Source organism: Ambystoma mexicanum, chromosome 2p (assembly GCF_040938575.1).
Source record: "Ambystoma mexicanum isolate Mex_15411 chromosome 2p, UKY_AmexF1_1, whole genome shotgun sequence".
In the NCBI taxonomy this organism is placed as follows: Eukaryota; Metazoa; Chordata; class Amphibia; order Caudata; family Ambystomatidae; genus Ambystoma; species Ambystoma mexicanum.
The window spans coordinates 661,031,793-661,050,402 of record NC_090923.1 but is presented as its reverse complement, the minus strand read 5'-3'; the positions used below and the strand labels follow the sequence as shown (position 1 = coordinate 661,050,402).

The following is an 18,610-nucleotide window of genomic DNA, read 5'->3' as shown; positions in this document are numbered from 1 at the left end:
CCCTACAATTACGAAATCTTTCCTAACAAGGATGAATCTAACTCTTTGTCCCAAGGCTGTAAAGGACGTCATTACTACAGTGGATGGTACGGAGATAGCCTCCGGGCCAGTAACGCATACCACTCAAGAGGTGACGCTAGTAAGTCAAGATGGACACCATGAGAAGATCGTGTTCGATGTGATCAAGGCCCCTCAGTTTCAGATTATTCTAGGAATACCTTGGTTAGAGAAACACAATCCTCTGATCGATTGGCGAGCAAGAACGGTCCAGTTTCCAGAATGTGTCTCTACTTGTCACCTTCCACCTGGTGTTGCACTGGCAGCAATTTCTTCAGAGACTCCCCAGTTACCTCCCGAATACCTTGAATACCAAGATGTTTTCCGGAAGGATCAGGCTAACACTCTACCTCCTCATAGGTCTTATGACTGCCAGATAGACCTGATACCTGGATCTACTCCTCCTTGTAGTAGAATTTATGCTCTCACCGAGCCTGAGAACCTTCACCTTCGACAATACCTGGATCAATACCTGGCGAATGGGTTTATTCGTCCTTCCAAGTCCCCTGCTTCTTCAGCTTTGTTCTTCGTTCCAAAAAAGGAAGGAGACCTTAGAACTTGTATCGATTATCGCTCCCTGAACCAGATCACCGTTAAGAATAGATATCCGCTACCTTTGATCCCTGAACTCCTGGACCAAGTCAGAAAAGCATGCATATATACAAAGCTGGATCTTAGAGGAGCTTACCACTTGGTACGAGTAAAAGAGGGCGATGAATGGAAGACTGCCTTCCGCACCAAGTATGGGCTATTTGAATATCAGGTCATGCCCTTCGGACTTTGCAATGCCCCGGCCGCCTTTCAATATTTTATGAACGATGTCCTCAGAGAGCTCATAAATGTGTGTGTTGTTGTTTACATTGACGACATCCTCGTTTATTCTTCATCGGAATCTGAACAACGGAAACACGTGAAAATGGTCCTCGAAAGATTGCGTCAACACAAGCTTTTCGCTAAGTTGGAAAAATGTGTTTTCAACGTGACTGAAGTTGAATTCTTGGGATTCATATTATCACCTGGCGGAGTACGTATGGATTCAAAGAAGGTCGATGCAGTTCTCAAATGGCCATCACCATCCTCCGTGAAAGGTGTGCAAAGCATGTTAGGCTTCGCTAACTTTTACCGCAGGTTTATCCCCGAATTCTCTCAAATAGTCCAGCCCATCACTGCCTTGTTAAAGAAAAACAAACGTTTTGAATGGTCTACCGAGGCGGAACAAGCTTTCCAGGATTTGAAGACTAAATTTATCTCTGCACCAATCTTAAAACACCCTCGCCCCGAACTCCCCTACATCGTGGAAACTGATGCTTCAAGCCTTGCCATGGGGGCAGTTCTATCACAAAAGGACCCGGTAACCAATCAGTTGCATCCCGTGGCATTTTGGTCCCGCAAATTCTCGCCTCCGGAAATCAATTACACGATTACTGACAAGGAACTTCTGGCTATCAAGTCTGCCTTTAAGGCTTGGCGGCATTATCTGCTGGGGGCCCGACACACCGTTACTGTGATTACGGATCACCGAAACCTGCAATATTTGAAAACCGCAAAAGCCCAATCCTCTAGACAACTCCGTTGGGCATTATTCTTTGCCGAGTTTGACTTCATAATTACCTATCGACCTGGTACAAAGAACGGTAAAGCTGATGCCCTTTCTCGGATGGGAGTGGAAGAACACTTGATCAACCCTAAACCTGTACCAATCATTCCCGAACAAAGAATTCTGGGTGTAATCGCCACAGAATCCATAGAGGAAGTTAAGGATAAAGCCAGGCAACTTGTAACTCCAGCAGACATACAGAATTGGCATCTGCAGGGAAAGGACTTTGCAGTAAAGGACAACTTATTGTATTTCCAAGAACGATTATACCTACCCAGCACAAATTTACAGAAAAAAGTAATCTCCTGTTATCACGATTCTTTAATGGAAGGTCATCCCGGGATGGCCAAGACCTCAGAAAAGATCAAGCGCTACTTCTGGTGGCCGTCTTGGAAAAAAGATATCAGAGACTTTATAATGTCTTGTGGAGTATGCGCCCAAAACAAGAGTCAAAAGGAAAGACCAGCAGGCCTCTTACGCCCTATTGACATCCCACCTCGCCCTTGGCATACGCTTTCTATGGACTTCATCACCGATCTACCTCCATGCTCCGGATACAATACGATTCTAGTAATCGTGGACTTATTCTCCAAGATGGCGCATTTCATTCCGCTCAAAGGCTTGCCAACAGCAGCAACTCTGGCCCGAGAATTCCTCGAAAACATCGTCCGACTACACGGTTTTCCTTCGGTTCTAATTTCGGATCGAGGTAGTCAATTTATTTCTCATTTTTGGCGAAGTTGCTGTCGGTCGGCTCAAATTGATGTGAGACTATCGACCAGTCACCACCCTCAGACCGACGGACAAACCGAGAGGACCAATCAAACTCTGGAACAGTATTTACGCTGCATGCTGCAACAAACTGAAAAAACTTGGAAAGACATCCTTTGGATAGCCGAATATGCCTACAATAACTCTGTCCATTCAGGAACTGGGAAAACACCGTTTTTTCTTTTGTACGGCAGTCACCCTCGAACCTCGGAGTTGGATCCCCTCCAAGATCTTGAAACACATGCAGTAGACTACCTGCATTCTACAATCACCCAAGCCTTTAAGGAAGCTGTTTCTCACCTTCAAAGGGCTAAAGAACAATACAAGAAAGGAGCAGATCAACATCGGAAGGAAGCCCCTCAATATCAAGTAGGGGACCAAGTCTGGTTATCCACCAAATATCTACCTCTAAAACGGCCACGCACATTCAACCCAAGATACCTTGGTCCCTATTCCATCACTACCATAGTAAACCCAGTAGCGGTCAAGTTGGACTTGCCCCCTCACATGAAGATACATCCGGTCTTCCACGTCTCTCTATTAAAACCTGTGCAACCTCAAACCCGACTAACTAAATCTCCAAAACCCATCCTAGTTGATGGAGAACTCGAGTTTGAAGTCAAAAGCATTCTGGACTCCAAGATCTCCAAATCTAAACTATTTTACCTAATTGACTGGAAAGGCTACGGCCCCCAAGAGAGATCCTGGGAACCTGCTGAATATGTCCACGCTCCTCGCCTAATCAAAAGATTTCACCGAACATTTCCTGACAAGCCAAAACCCCCGGAGAAGCCCGGTTTGGGAGGGGCCTTGAGGGGGGGTACTGTCATGATCTCTGCTTCCAAAAGGTCAGGGTTTTCCCAACTCCCTTGGAAGCAGATCCATAACCCAGGTTCCGAGGGCCAACCAGTCCCAATTGGGACCTTTTGGACCCAGTCCTGGCGCCAGTGGCACCAGGCTCATAAATGTGCCCAGTCCCAGCGCTGGAAGTGCCGGGCTCATAATGCTTGGGTGGACCTACCTGCAGCAGACCATGTTGCTTACTTGCCTGCCAGCTGAGCCTCTGATCCTCTTCTGTTTGGAACTACTTTTCCTGTTGGGTGGGGCAGGAGCCACTCCCTAGATTCAGAACACTGGAACTCTTCTGGAAAGCAGGAACTCTTTTCTTACCTAGGCGTGGCTGTGGAAGGAGACACCTAAGCACTACAGGAGGCTATTTAAACCACACCCGGTGGATGAATCTTGCTTTGCGTTATTCTGCATCCTCTGCAGCAGAACGCTCATCGTGTTTTCTGCATCGGATCCTGGGCCTAAGGAAAAAGGCTTACCATCCTGAATCCAGTCTTCAGCAACACCTATAAAGACAAGAAAGAACAGGTTAGCATTCCGGCATCTGAAAGACAAAGGCTTACCTACTCTTCGTGCGCTCCGGAGGTCTTCACACTGCATTCCGGCATCTGAAAGACAAAAGCTTACCGACTCTTCGCACGCTCCGGAGGCCTTCGGTGCTGCATCCTGCATCTGAAAGACAAAACAAGGTGCGTTTAAAGACATTGGGGAACTTTAATACTCACGTGCCATTACTCCTTTCCACATCAACCCCAGTGGGTATTCCGGCACCCTGCAGCCGCTCCAAACTCGTACCTGCAAAATAAAAGACAGTTAGAGCGCATCGTGAAGCAGGCAACAAGCGCTTACTTACGTGCTTCCAGGCGCTTCTATTCATCATACGGACTCCATCTTCAACTCACTTCAGCCCGTCATCCGCCATCGCCGGAACCTGCAAAACAAGAGACATCATTGCTAAAGACTTTAAAGACAATAGAATTACTCGAAACTTACCGTTCGTGCAGTAAACGACGGACAGCAGTCCTCTGAAGTCAAGAGGCCTGCGCTACCGATCCAGTGAAGAAACTGGTTACAGCACCCTGCCCCGAGGCAGATGGAGAGCTCGGCATTCACTTACCTAAGGTGAGAGCGTTAACCTTTGGGGGTCTACAGGAGAGCAAAAAGGGAAGAGATAGGGACCCCCCCAATAAGGCCAGTTCATTAATCCCATATTTTCTGTCTGCAGACATCTTACTCTTGAAGTCAGGCATACAGTGCACAGAGGTCCAGCCCAAAGAGCCAACCGGGTGCTACACATCACCTTTGAAGATACGGTAGTCGCCCAGTCAAGACCGGCGCCTCTGCGAGAATCAGGTGAGCGTTACAATAGATCAAACATACAACTCAGATCCACTTTGTGAAAATTACAAGACTGGCTTCTTCAGTTCTAATTGTCCATTATCTAGACCCCAGGGTCCGGATCAGGCAACAGCTGACATCCCCTGGCCACATGGGAGGTCACCGGCGTGAGATCAGTGATGACTCCATTTGATTCATGACAGTATTCTCAATGTAGCAATGCAAGCATTACTGGGCACAGTGACATCACTGTGTTCTGAAAATACAATATCAGCATTTTTGGGCAATACAGTGTTACAGTGGCAATATTGGCATTTTTTGGAAAGCCAAAATGTGTGTATTCTTACAGAGTCAATACCAGCATTATTGAACATTCTGTTACAGTGGCAATGCTGTCATCATTGGCGACAATCAACTTAAGTGTGTTTTTACAGTGCCAATGGTGGCATTATTTGGCACTGGCAAACTTAGAGTATTTTTACAGTTGTAATGCAGTCATATATTGGGACAGCCAGCAGGAAAATGTCACCTTACATTGGCAGAATATTTGCATATACTGTTTAGACAGGTATCATGAAGTGTGTTTTGCATTGACATGGGAGAATATATTGTGGGAAAATGCATCATAAAAATGTGATGCCTGTGTATTTTGGTCACTGGATTGTTTCATTTGTTTCTCTATAGAAGTGACTGTAAATGATATGCCTCCATAAAGTAATCATTGATAATATCAGCCACAAAATGGGTGATGGGATCTAGGGAGGCTGGAATCTGGTCTATCAGAAATCCAGAAGATGTGATGACTTAAATTCTGCGCACAAAGTCATTGGCCAAAATTGGGTTAAAAGAAAAGGTGGAACACATCCATAAAGAAGGGTTCAGTAATGCCAATTTATGTGAAAAAACACCAGTTTAGAATTGATCTCATTGTTAATTGTTATCATAGAAAATGTGTCCCAGAGGAAAGCGCCCACATTATTTGTAAGCTCTGCTGATCGAGAGCTGGAATTTTAAAGTCAGACAGGGGCAGACAAACATTCAACTATATTAAGGGGCTTATGGCCGTGACTAGACAAAGGAGAAGTGAAAGGTCACAGCACATCTTCCATAAGAGGAAATTCCCTTGAACTCTCTTGTGATATGCCAACCCATGATTTGCAATAAGGTTTAGGATTGGCACACGTTATGTATATTGTAAACCCTGCTTCAAGACACTTGGTATATATCTGTCCATGGTATAGGATATAGTGTAATCGTGGAACAGACCTGGTTAATTTGGGTTATTCCTGGACAGAATGGGCTTTTGGCATGTCAGCACATGCACTACAGTGATTCCATGACTGCAGTTTGTACCTTGGTGCACTTTGGAGAGAACTCCATGCAGACCCAATTAATTATGGAACAAGGGGGCCACTTCCAAATGATTAAACAATGGCTTCTATATTAAGCATCTTTCTGCTTTCAGTGGCTTGGATTTCTCACCTCTACCTCTCCTATTTACTCCAGCTGTTGGTCTTACCTTGGAAGAAATGGGGGTCCACAGGCGGCATCTTTGGGCAGTGGCTGTTTGGTAAAAGGAATAATACAACATGAGCTAAACCATAACCTTGGCTTTGAACATGAGCAGAGCCGAAGTGACCGTGATGATTATGTGAGGATTGCGACAGATTTTATTTCACCAGGTACAGTCAAAATGTATTCTGTATATTTACTGCCGCTGATATGAATGTTAAATCTTTTTTTGTTTTGTTGAATTAGGTTATAAATAACATTTTCCATGCTGTGAATACAGTGATTGTTATATAGAGTTGTAAATTGAACAGAAGTGGGACAGCTGCTATATTCACGGGGCATCGTTCTCACAACATCTGGTCATCGGATGCCCAACCACAGTGTAGTGTGTGTGCATGTGCGTGTGTGTTTGTGCCTGTTTGTATGTGTGCTTCTGTATTTATAGATATTTAGAGATCCATTTATCTATGTATCTCTGTCGACCCTTATAGACACATGGCAGGCCCCAGGTTTAGTATTGATAGTGCAATATTTTATCATGACAAATTCATTCTGATGTTACATCAGTATGAACTTCAGTCAGCAAGTGCTGTGTGTTGTCTGAGTGTTTGGCAGCCTTGACCCATTCTGCTTCATTGCCTATCTAGGAGATCAGCCCAACTTTAAGAAAGCCAACACCAATAACCTGGGCTTGGAGTATGACTACTCTTCAGTGATGCACTATGGAAAGTAAGTTTGAGATACTGACGAGATGCATGAAGTCCATACCTTTGTATGGGGTTGTCAACTCCTTTAAAATTGAATGGTACAAAGTAATATCATGGAGAATTTGAGTTGTGTCCAGTTTACATTTATACTGAACATTTGTAAATGTGATGGTTGTTATCACTTAATGGAACACTCAGGAAACTGCCATGTTATAAGGCTTCTAGTAGTCGAGGCCTAATGTATGCAATAATCTTGTGTTCAGTCCTCTTAACTCACAGGGACACCATAGCCGGTCTTTTCTTGTACCTTTGCATTGTACACATCTGATTTTTCACTATACACTTAATGTTTGTTTACATCCTAAAAGACATGCACTAAAACAAGAGAATGCCAGAATGCCAGAACAGAAGCAACTATACCTGGGGAAACAAGCTGCACTCATATTCGAATGAGCAAAGCCAGCACTATTCTAGTTTCAACCTTAATTTTCACTTAAACATAGATCACTCGATAACATGGTACATGCATTTTCATTGTATTATTGAAAATCTGTAAGCAAGGGAACCTCCACCCAAGTATCACCAGCACAACTTGCAAAATCAAGCAAATGTGACCAAACATTGCACATTTAATTAAATTCAAGACCAAACCAAAAAGTTACAAGACAACTTTCAACAAACAACATGAGATTTGGTGAGATCTAAAGCACTCAAACACCATGAGCGAGAAGGCATCACTTCCTAAAGCAGAATGTAACATCTTTTGGTGAGGTAGGGGGCAGGTATAAAAAAGCATTTCTAAATCCAGGTTTAGGACAAAGGTGCTGTCAGTGTGCAGTAATCCACCTGATAGAAGGGGCGGGTTAGTTAGGATATTTTCACAAACAGCAATGATAGCCATAGAAAGATTTGTGAAGCAAGAATTGAATGTGTTATCAATAAGCACATTAAGTGAAAGAAATATGATTGGTGAAGGAACAATTGAATGCATTCTCAGCAAGCAATGCAGTGCAGGGCAAAGAAGGCTTTAAGAAGGACACATTTACTGCTTCAACATCAATCACTGCAGTGCAGAATATTTAAATATTTGTGAAAGATTGATATAAAGCATCGTAATCAAGAACTGCAGTGCGGCACCGAGAAGGTTATATGAAAGAAGAATTAAAGGCATCATCATCAAGATCAAACACTGGGGTGCAGGAAATAATTATCTGTGAAAGAAGAATTTAGTACTTCGTCATCAAACATTGCAGCGCAGGATCCTCTCTACCTATAGTAAAAGGCCAGGTGTATGTTTGTCCGATGCAGTCATGTCCAGTACAGACTACCCGAACGCACATAGCTAAGCCTGTTGTTACCGCTAGATGGAGCTGTTGCCTTAGGATCCATATTCCACATAAAATATTAACACCCTGAAAATCGCTTTCTTTCTTCACTTTGGCCCTGTAACGGTGACTGTTAACCCTTACCGCCGTACTATGAGGTCCCTTTGTGGGTTGGGGAATTTAACACCTGCTTTTTGCAGGCGTTAAAACCCAACCCGCAAAGGGACCTTGGTGCTAATTACGGCACCGCAAATTTGCGGTACCATAATTAGCACCTTCCCCATTCCCATTATGCCCTATGGGGCAAAAATGGGAATGGGGAAGGGCAATGGTGGAAGGGGGAATTACCGCCCCACCAACCTTGGAGTAGGGCGGTAATTCCCCTTTCCGCCAAGGCGGTGCCGGTAATTTACTGGCATGGACCAAGGTGCTAACAGCACCTTGGTCCACCGCCTACCGTGTAATGAGGCCCCATGTGTATATTTCTCTAAGGATGTCGATTCCCCTCTCAGCCTTTCCTCTTCTAAAAGGCTTGTCAGTTGGGCCCCCAAATATTTACAAATTGACAGATATCACAGCTATTTTACCTCACATCCAAATTCTGAACCTCTACAAATTAGTAGTGTATGGTTCGTGTTTACAAACACTTCACCGTTAGTGTGAGTGTTGAGAAATATCAAATTAGCACCAATGCACCAGAGTGCATTATGCACTCATTTAAACATGCAAGAAGTTTATCACAGGCATATTTGTGAGATCCAAAGATATGTGGACATTCGTAAGTTCCCAAAATGCTCTTTGATTGGATGCAAAACATCCAGGAACTCTAACTGAATCTATGTGTCCCCTTCTCCTTTATGATCGGGGCACTCAAACAATGGTACGCTTCTTTTAGAAATAACAGTATTGTTTTTATCTAGGTTTTATAAATATACTTTGCTCAGTAAGATACCTTTAAGGTATTATATATATTGGAAGTAATAATATGAAATTCAGATGGTAAAATTGTAATAAAGCGCCAGTTTTTAGGTGAAGGGGTTTTTGCAAACCTTTTTAAACCCACCATAATGTTGTTGGTGTTTTATAAACGTACCCAAAAGCTCCAAGCACAAGGCAGTCAAGACTATTCTGCATTGAATCCTTGTGAAATGCCACCAGCCACTGCTAGATGCAAGCCTTTTGCTGCCGGAAATTGTCTTTGTCTTTGTCTGACAGGGCAGTGCTACTTTATACAGAGCGTTATCAACCCAAGGGTTGCATTTAGCAGTTACGGCTGGTGAATGTTTTAATCAGTGGGTGTAAATATTTGCCTCAAATTTGCAAGAGTTACTGAACGTAGGGAGGGAGCCCAAACCAATAACGGGTATCTGGGAGGTAGGGGTTCTCCACGCAGAAATTAGTTTGAAGAAAAGTGCATTATGGTGCATTACACATTACTTTTCGTGAAAAATTGGGTTTAAAGCCAGACAGTTTGAAATCAGTTTTGTAGGATTATTCCTGAAATAATCTAATATACAAGTAACCAACAGTACACAGGAGCATTTTCCAATGCATTTTCATGAGGCCTTTCTCATGTTTGCTTTGCGCATAATGCCAGTAATGATACTATAAGAAAACCTGCCTAAATTGGGTCTGCCAATATATGCCAGTACCTGCACATTAGCACATACTCATTTTGCCTTTGCCATTAAAAATGCCATGCCCCAATAAAACACATGTTCAAACTGGCTGCTCCAGTGCAGGCCAGTCCAGACACAAAATAAAACATGATGTTTGCTTCATCATAGATGCCCAGTAAAACATGTCATGACACAGTTAGAAATGGTAATAATGGCTGCACCAAAATACTAGTCTAGCCACATAATAACACTTATCATGCTTGCATTGACACAGGTGGACAGTAAAACATGTAATACCACAGTAAGAAATGGGTTGACTGATGGCATCAAAATGACAGTCTAGCCACGTAATAACACTTATCACGTTTTAAACATGATAAGTGTTTTTACGTGGCAAGACTGGCATTTCGGTGTGGCAATCCCAGCCATTTCCTGCTGTGGCCTCATATTGTCTACTAGGCATCTATGAAACAGTATCGTAGATGCCCAGTAAAGAATCTCTCCTGCCCCACCTCATATCAGCCTCACATGCTGGCACAAATCCAGCATACGCACGCCCACATTTACTCACCCATTCAAACACACATTCATGCAGCATTCACACAACATTCATCTCGAAACGCATTCATACAGCATTCACTTGCTTATTCACACATATTCATGTTCTTTCTCTCACTCATTCACACAATATTAATTTCAAACGGCAGTCACTTGATCATTCAAACACATACTCAAGCATTCGAACAAAATTCAAACAGTATTCACACATTCATGCAGCATTCACACAGCCTTTACATGCTTATTCACATGCACCCAACCACCCATACATACAATATTCTCTGATTCATATGCACATAAATACAAACATACAGAACAACATACACATACAATCCTGCTTCTCTCCGACTCCACTTTCAGTCACAAGAACAGAAACCAGGATGCACCGAGTGGATCAGTATGTGTGAGGAGGCGCAGGAGCTCGCCCCAGAATTACCATGGCAGAATTACCACAGCCGAATTACTGCTGCGGTAATTCTGCCAAACAAGACCCCGAGAGTCCCATGTACTCATACAAAATGGGGATTTACATCTCCACTGCAATTTGTAATATGGCGGTAACTATGCCAGACCAAGTGCCTGTAACAGTAAATCTGTTGGACCGAAAATAAATCTCCAATAATGGTAAACATAGCATGTCTAAATCCAGGGAATCAACAACATTTTGAACTCTTGTGATCTTTTGAGCATCAGATCATTGAAGATTTCAATGAAATACAATCACTGAGTTTGAAAAACCGAATCCCCAAAGTGGAATTCCGTGAGAATGAACCCGACATCCATAACTAGAGGGGAAAAGGATGACAGGTCTGTGATTGCTTCAGTGTCCAATAATTGTATTTAATTATATGTAAGGGTAAATAAGCCCTATTTACTTAGTTACTACACAGAAACAAAGACTTTTAAAAGCAAATGCAAAAGCAAAAGCAAATGAGGAGCACATATGAAAAGGCCCAGCATGGTCTGGACCAAACAGGGATGGTGAGTCACTGTAAAATGTGTGTGTTGACAGTGGAAATATTATGCATTCATGATTCAGTAATGAAATCCCACTACACAGAGCACTAAGGCATAAGACCCTCCCGTTCAGTGAATTGAACATTTGAGACAATGAGGGTGCATTGATTATGTCTTTTCTGCAGGTTTGCTTTCTCTAACACATCCGGACAGCCAACCATCATCCCCACAAGGAATCCCTCTGCGAATATTGGTCAGAGAGTTGGCCTCAGCAATCTGGACATAGCGAAAATCAACCGATTGTATAACTGTGGTAAGCAGTGTGTTCCACCAGATTTATTGGAATATTTTGGAATAATACATTCTTCTTCTTCTCCTTTAATTTCCGCCTGTAACCCAAGTATTCCTGCATCACACTTGAAACCAGAAGCTGCTCCTTGCATGCAACATCTACACCTCCATGCTCTCATACTCCCTCTGTTCCCATGCTAACAGACATATGTCTATGAGATCCGGATACTCTCATCTCTCATGGAATCCTCTTCTACCTCCTCCCACAGCATCTCATTTTGCCATATGATTACTTTTTTTTAATTGAATTCTCTAATCTCACGTAATAATAGCATTCCCTCCTGCCATGTTAGCCTGGATTCCATTCTACACATTATATCCAAGTATCCTCTCCATCTATTTCATCACAGCATCCCCCTCCCCTCCTCTCCAAGTGATCTATGCATCATTTTATGTTATTGAAAAATCCTTTCCCTCCATGTTATCCAGCGATCCTCTAACTATTATTTCCGGCATCTCTCATGTTGCTCCAGTGTTCCTGTCTCGTGTATCTTCTAAGAATTCCCTGCTCCAATGTGAGATCTGCATAATCTACATCCTGGTAACCATAGCATACGTTCTTTCTAATTTATCCCAGGGTCCTCTCCTTCAATGTGTTCTGAATGACCATCCATCTCTCCCACTTTACTTCACCATTCTGTCCACTGTAAGGTTGCAGAAGGAGGAGACTGAAACACAGGTGGCATGTTTAAACACTCAGCTTTATTTAAGCTCGTAAAAGAAAATGTAAACCAACCTATCCCTGACTTTAAGAGGGGATTCCCTGCCTCAAAGTAAATACTAAAGGTTATGTCTAGATTTCCGAAATCATAAAAGTCCAATGTCCTGTGTGCATGAACCTCACTCTGTGCCTTACATTCCATTCTGATATAACTAACAAAAAGTGGTTGTTGGTCCAGAAGAATGACTCCCTTCTTCTGGGCAGCAGGTGCACAGCAAAGTTCTCCTTGGGTAGGAGAGCCTGAGAGAATGGCTCCCTTCTCCCAGAATGTAATCTTCTCCTTGGGACGCAGGTGATGTAGTATCCAACAAAAAGTTGCACATATCATATCAAACAAAAGTTCCCAAAATATCTCTGGTGTTGCAGTGTTTGTTGCTTCTATCCCAGTCAAGGGGTATGCCTCACTTCCCCTTGGATCTCATCTTGACTTTATACCTTGGTCAACAAGCAGATTTCCCAACACCAGGGGGAATGCCTCCCTTCTCCTTATCTTTCTCAGACTTATACAGTCACAAGGAGACGGTGCCCTTCCACTGGTCTGTAGTAAACTCCTCTGGCAGGTCCCAATGTTAGGTTCATTTTCCACACTTCTCCACATCAGGTGGATATGGGTTCCCTCTCCTGGTTCTCCTCTTACTTTCCAATTCACAAAACACAGTTCTTAATGACAGTGGGAATGTCTCACTTCCTCTGGTCTTTCTCAAGCTTCTCAGGGATTTTCACAATGCCAAGGTGTATGACTCTTCCTCTGGCTTTGATCATATTTTATACAATGTCCCAACTTGACTCTCTCCAGTCGTATTTGATGGGTCCAAACCCTAAAGAATTCGTTCTCTTCCTGTAGTCTACCTGGTACACTATCATGCCAGGTACCATTACTATGAGGATGCCCTCGGCACCCTTGATGCATGCAGTGTGAGTCTCTCTCAGATCCTAGTTCCAGTTCCACGTGACAGCCCCTGGTACACTAACTTGCCAGGAACTGCAACTATGAAGATGCAGTCTGCACCTTCTTCTGCTTCCTCCAGCCAGCCGTGAGACTCCTTTTCCTCAGGGGTCTCTGCCATGGGTCTCGGTCAGTCCAGGAAGCTGTTTGTCTTATCCTCACAGCTTCCACAAAGTCTTTCTCAGCTGTGGCCTCTCTGCAGCTGTTGGGCCTTGCTGGTCTGTTCCGACGACGTGGAACACGCTATCCCACTTCTCGCTTCAGTGGCCACAGCCACGCTCCCGCAGGAGGAAAGGCTCTCCACCAGACTGTGGCAATACACTTCGGAATCTCGCCACCAGCCTCTGTTCATCTGACTTCTCTGTCCCGCCAGGCCTGCTACCCTCTTGGTCCTTGAGGGAAGGTTTCTCTTGGTTCCTCCAAGAGAAACCTAACCGCCTTTCAAAGGTTCCCCGTCTCTCTAGTAGGTAAACCGGTCCACAACCCCTTCTCAGTAGACCACAGCTTCCCTGCTCCTTGCTCCTTGAGGTAGGGTTTAACAACACTTCCTGGATTCCCTCTTCTTTTTCAACTAAGGTTGGACAAATAGGAGGTCGGTAACCACCACTAGACTGTTCAATGTCGTTCACAGAGGTGATCTTCATGTCTCCACTGCTCCTCCTCATCACAGTACTGATCTTGCTGTTCCTTTTGTGAGTCAATGGAGTTCTTCTTCATCTCAGCACTGCACAAGGAGTCTCCACTTAGATAGTTCCTATTCTTCCTCGTCCCAGTACTTTCTAGGGAAATGGGTACTTTTTCCCTTACAGAGACTACACTCTTCCTCATTCCAGCATTCCCCAAGATGGTAGGTTGACAGTAGCACATGGATATGTTAGGGTAGGGATTGATATTAGGGTTGTAGGAAGGTGGGCTATGGTCAGGTGATCTGCGGGGATACCACGTTCTCCTCTGATAGTCGTTACTAGTCCTATAGTGTGTATTCCTCCCCATGCGATCGTCCCACGATGTACCACCCCCAGGGGGACAATTGGATTGGGCCACACCGCCCGGGCCCCATGAGAATGGTCTCCCCCTAGTGAAGAAGGAATGACATCCAAGGATTCATCATACCACCCACACTATTCCATCGTCAGCTCCTCCATTTGATCCCAGCATCATTTCCTCAATTTGCATCCTTACACCCACTGCTCTAATTATATACCGGGATCCTCTCCTGCCTTGTTATTCCCGCAAATTCTGAACCCATTTTATTCCGGCCATTCTCCTGTCACACAATCTCGTTCCTCCAATGTGATACCAACCTCCCCATTGTACTGACTAGTTTTTTCCATCCCCTTTAATTTGTGACTTTTGACACATTTTGCTCTGTTCCATTTCACACAGTAATTTGTAGAACTAACATATTCTTATAGGTGGTAGGGTTGTGTGAAGTAAATATTCTGGAATGCTACAATGGACAATGAGCATGGTTTACTGACTTGGGATATACTTGGAATATTTAATTCATGATCTACTGGTAAGGAGCCCTGGTACGATCTGCTCATGAAAGGATCTTGTTCTTCTTTCCTTCCTGCAGGCATGTGCAGCACTATCTCTACCGTTGGCTATGGATTTGTGAATTCTACTAACTACCCATCCCAGTACCCAAACAATGCCAACTGTTTTTATCTGATGCGAACCACTGGCTTCCAGGTAATTCTGCAGAAAGTGCTGAGCAGGGCTGGTTAAAAGCGATATCTCAGGGGGAGACTGTGCTCCTCCAGTGAAGAATACAGACAGCCATTAGCCCTGTGATGAGGGCAAATCAATGACAGGGTAGTATTGTCAAACCTAATTCCCTCACCTTCTATTCCAGATAGTACTGACATTTAATGCCTTCGATGTTGAGTCCTCTCCAAATTGCGAGTCTGACTATGTGACGGTGTATGATGGAATTACCAGTGATGCACCGATTTTGCTGAACAAGGCTTGTGGGAGAGGAAGCATGCCCACAGTGGTGTCTTCTGGGAATGCCATGCTGCTTCAGTTCGTCAGCAATAGCGCCATCACATCCAGCGGGTTCAATGCCTACTATCAGAACAGTATGAGTCTTTCTCTTTATTGTCTCACAGTTACTGGAAGAATGACATATTCATCAATACTTTTCATAAAACAATCTTTCAGAACAATTGCAATATCTGTATCTAATAGGAGAGCTATTCTTTTCTTCTGCTACACATTGGTCTCATTGCGACTTTGGTGATATCTCAGTGGTAACACTACATCGATACCACCAAACTGTATTACTGTTACCACTACTTGACCTAACGGTGTTACCAATGGTGGTAGTACCTCTGGCGAGAATACCCCCATATTACAAATGGTGTTTGGCAGTGTAAATACATAGGACTCCATTGGGGATTTTTGGCAGCATTGTTTGAACATGAAGTTGGAGATATCGCATACACTTTACCTCCAAAATCCGCCAGTGGTAATAGTTTGGGTAAAATGGAGGAAACGGAATTTCCTCCACTTTTTTCCCGCACCTCCAAACCTGTAATGAGGCTGTTATTTTTTATTAAGAAAATAGTTGTCCAGTGCTGAAACATGCAAACATTCTCTTCTGGGCACTTGACACTGAAGGCAGACATTCAGAACAGTGGAGTTATGGGCAAGGTGCAAACGTGGCAAAAGAGAAAGATGCAGGGTCAGTGATGCGGTGACGCCCACTGAGGAGTATCATTGTTATGAATTCAGGGATTTACACGAATATGCGCATTGTGAGGCAAAAAACAATTGCTACTAATCATTAAAAAAAGCTCCATGTGAAACCTACGTCCTAAGGGATTGAGTGAGGGGTGGATTTAAGAAAGGAAGGATGGATGGATGGATAAATAGATGGATTGCTTGTACCTACATTGCATACTATAATGATTCTCATGTGGGTGCAGGGGAAGGTTTTAGCCACTGCTGATAAAGTGCTCATACGAATGCTGCATGGGAGGTTATGTAATGGCAATATTTCATAACATGTAAAGTGCTTGCTCTATTTGCTTTTCAGAATATTGTGCTCATGCATACACCAGCTCATCAGGGGGGACTGTCACATCTGAAAATTATCCCCAGAACTACCCATCCAACATGGACTGTGAATATTACATTTGGGCCCCGCAAGGGAACAAGGTGAGCCCCAATTACGCATTGTTTACTCCTGCACTGAGAGAGCCACAAAAACATGGCCAAGTGAACACTGGTGGCAGAGCACAAGGTCATGACGCAGCTCCTCAATAACCTCTCTTCTACTTTGTATCATTCTGCAGATTTCATTGACATTCACCGATTTTAACTTAGAGCCAGACTCTACATATTGCCGCATCGATTACCTTTCAGTACACAATGGCCCCACAGACAAATCCCCACTTATCGGCAAATATTGTGGCTCCATCACAATCCCCACACTGGTGTCCACTGGGAACACCATGCTGCTCTTGTTCCACAGCGACCCCACAGTACAGATGAAAGGATTCTCAGCTAAATACACGATTGGTAAGACCACATATCCTAAACAAAATGTTATGTTACGTTACTTTCAGCAATATTAGGTTGTGTTATGTGACCTTATTTTGCATCAGATTACATCATGGTGTGCTTTGTAACATTACTGAATAGAAATTTGTGAAACATGCATTATTGAAATTACTCACAAGAGCTGGTGAGTGGGTGGGGGGTTGAAAGCATCCCTCACAATGAATCCTACAGCAGAACATTATCTCCCATCATAGAATAATCTACACAAATAAGGGTCAACAATAAGATTTCCAAGGAATAATTTGAGAAGTAGCACAGTGTAAAAAAACGTGCAGTCAGACTTGGGATTTAAAGACACAATCATAAGAATCCCTCAGAAGAAGCAGCCCACTACTTTCTAACTGACTTTATAAAGTATTCTGTTGTATTTTGACTGTCAGAATTTATGGATGCGTGGATGGAATGTATGCATGGAATGCTTGTGTGGAATGTTTGGGACAAGCTGGGTGAGTGTTCTGAAGAATGACAGTTGGAGGTTAGCTGGCTGGGGTGTTGGATGTCCAAAGATTCTGTGCCTGTATCTTATAGGGAGCTACATAAGGACTGCTAAAGCACTTACCTGTACAATGGACTAACACTCTTACCTATATAACTTGAGCCTAGCATGGTACTTCCTCCTGCAAGTACCCACACTATATTTACTTCCTTCCACTACACCATCTATAAAGCCTCTTAGAACAAGGGTGCAGAATGCCTGCATAAGTCATTCTCAACTAATTACCAACAAAGAAGGTACTGCAGTTTAACCATAGTGCAGGCAATACACCAAAAGGTCTACAAATGTTAAAAGCATTAGAGTGGTCCAGAGGAATTCTGCACACATAGCACTGAAACACACTCAATCTATCAATAAGGACACAGCCAAACAAACTGCTCCTCAGAAGGTTCCCAAAAGGCAAGCATTCTCCTGAGGACCTAGAGCAAAATACATAGCGGGTGATGCTGAAGAGAGGGGACGCTATACATCTTTAATGTACTCTCTCAACTGATGCATGGCAGAGAGACTGCAAACCTTCTATCACAAATGAATACTCCCTTTTTCACACTATCAATATCTCCAACAATTCTGCACATTCAGTTCAACAAAATTTTCATGAAGACTGCAGTGTTGTTTTACAAAGATATTTCAAGAAACCATCCACCTAGCGAATAGAGGAAGATAAAAGAAATATATTCATCTAACCAACTGTTCCCTACAGCCACAATATTCATCTCTAACTGTAAACGTTCAGGATATTCAGGTGCATTCACACAGCAGAAATCACTTCATACAAAGCAATTCTGTGCTGAGGGATGGGAATGTATATCTGTTTTCTCAATTCACTGCAATCATTTATGATATCAGAGAGCTACTAAGATATCAGAGATTTGATATTGCGTATCACTCTACACCTGGAAAACATATCAATGGAGGAGTTAGCTAACACTAAAATAAGCTTTCACTACTAAAAACACTTCCAAATATTCTCCATCTATTTCTACATCTCACATTTCTTTGCCTGTTTTTACTTGCAGTTCCCATCTAGGAGCAACATCTGATCGGCGACAAATTCAAGATTGTCAGGTCTACCAAATGCCATCTTCTCAATGACTGGAAGATGATTTTATGATGTTTCCTCTTCCTCTTTACCTGTCTTGTATCACTGGTGTCTCCTTGTATTCTGTGTTATGTACACTGTTGCATACTTATTTTTCTGTGGGTACCTGATGGCCATGGAGTTGGTGACAGAGC

The 18,610-nt window shown here is 43.3% G+C and overlaps 1 protein-coding gene across 1 annotated transcript in view; it reads left to right on the top strand.

Annotated features, from left to right (window-relative positions):
* Positions 1–18,404, top strand: part of LOC138567766 (embryonic protein UVS.2-like) — a 37,117-nt gene extending 18,713 nt beyond the window's left edge. The window contains exons 4-11 of the mRNA XM_069646256.1: positions 6,119–6,294; positions 6,772–6,853; positions 11,476–11,603; positions 14,888–15,003; positions 15,167–15,392; positions 16,352–16,473; positions 16,611–16,836; positions 18,394–18,404. Coding sequence (XP_069502357.1) covers positions 6,119–6,294; positions 6,772–6,853; positions 11,476–11,603; positions 14,888–15,003; positions 15,167–15,392; positions 16,352–16,473; positions 16,611–16,836; positions 18,394–18,404 — 1,087 coding nt within the window. The remainder of the gene's footprint in view (positions 1–6,118; positions 6,295–6,771; positions 6,854–11,475; positions 11,604–14,887; positions 15,004–15,166; positions 15,393–16,351; positions 16,474–16,610; positions 16,837–18,393) is intronic.
* The last annotated feature ends 206 nt before the right edge of the window (positions 18,405–18,610 follow it).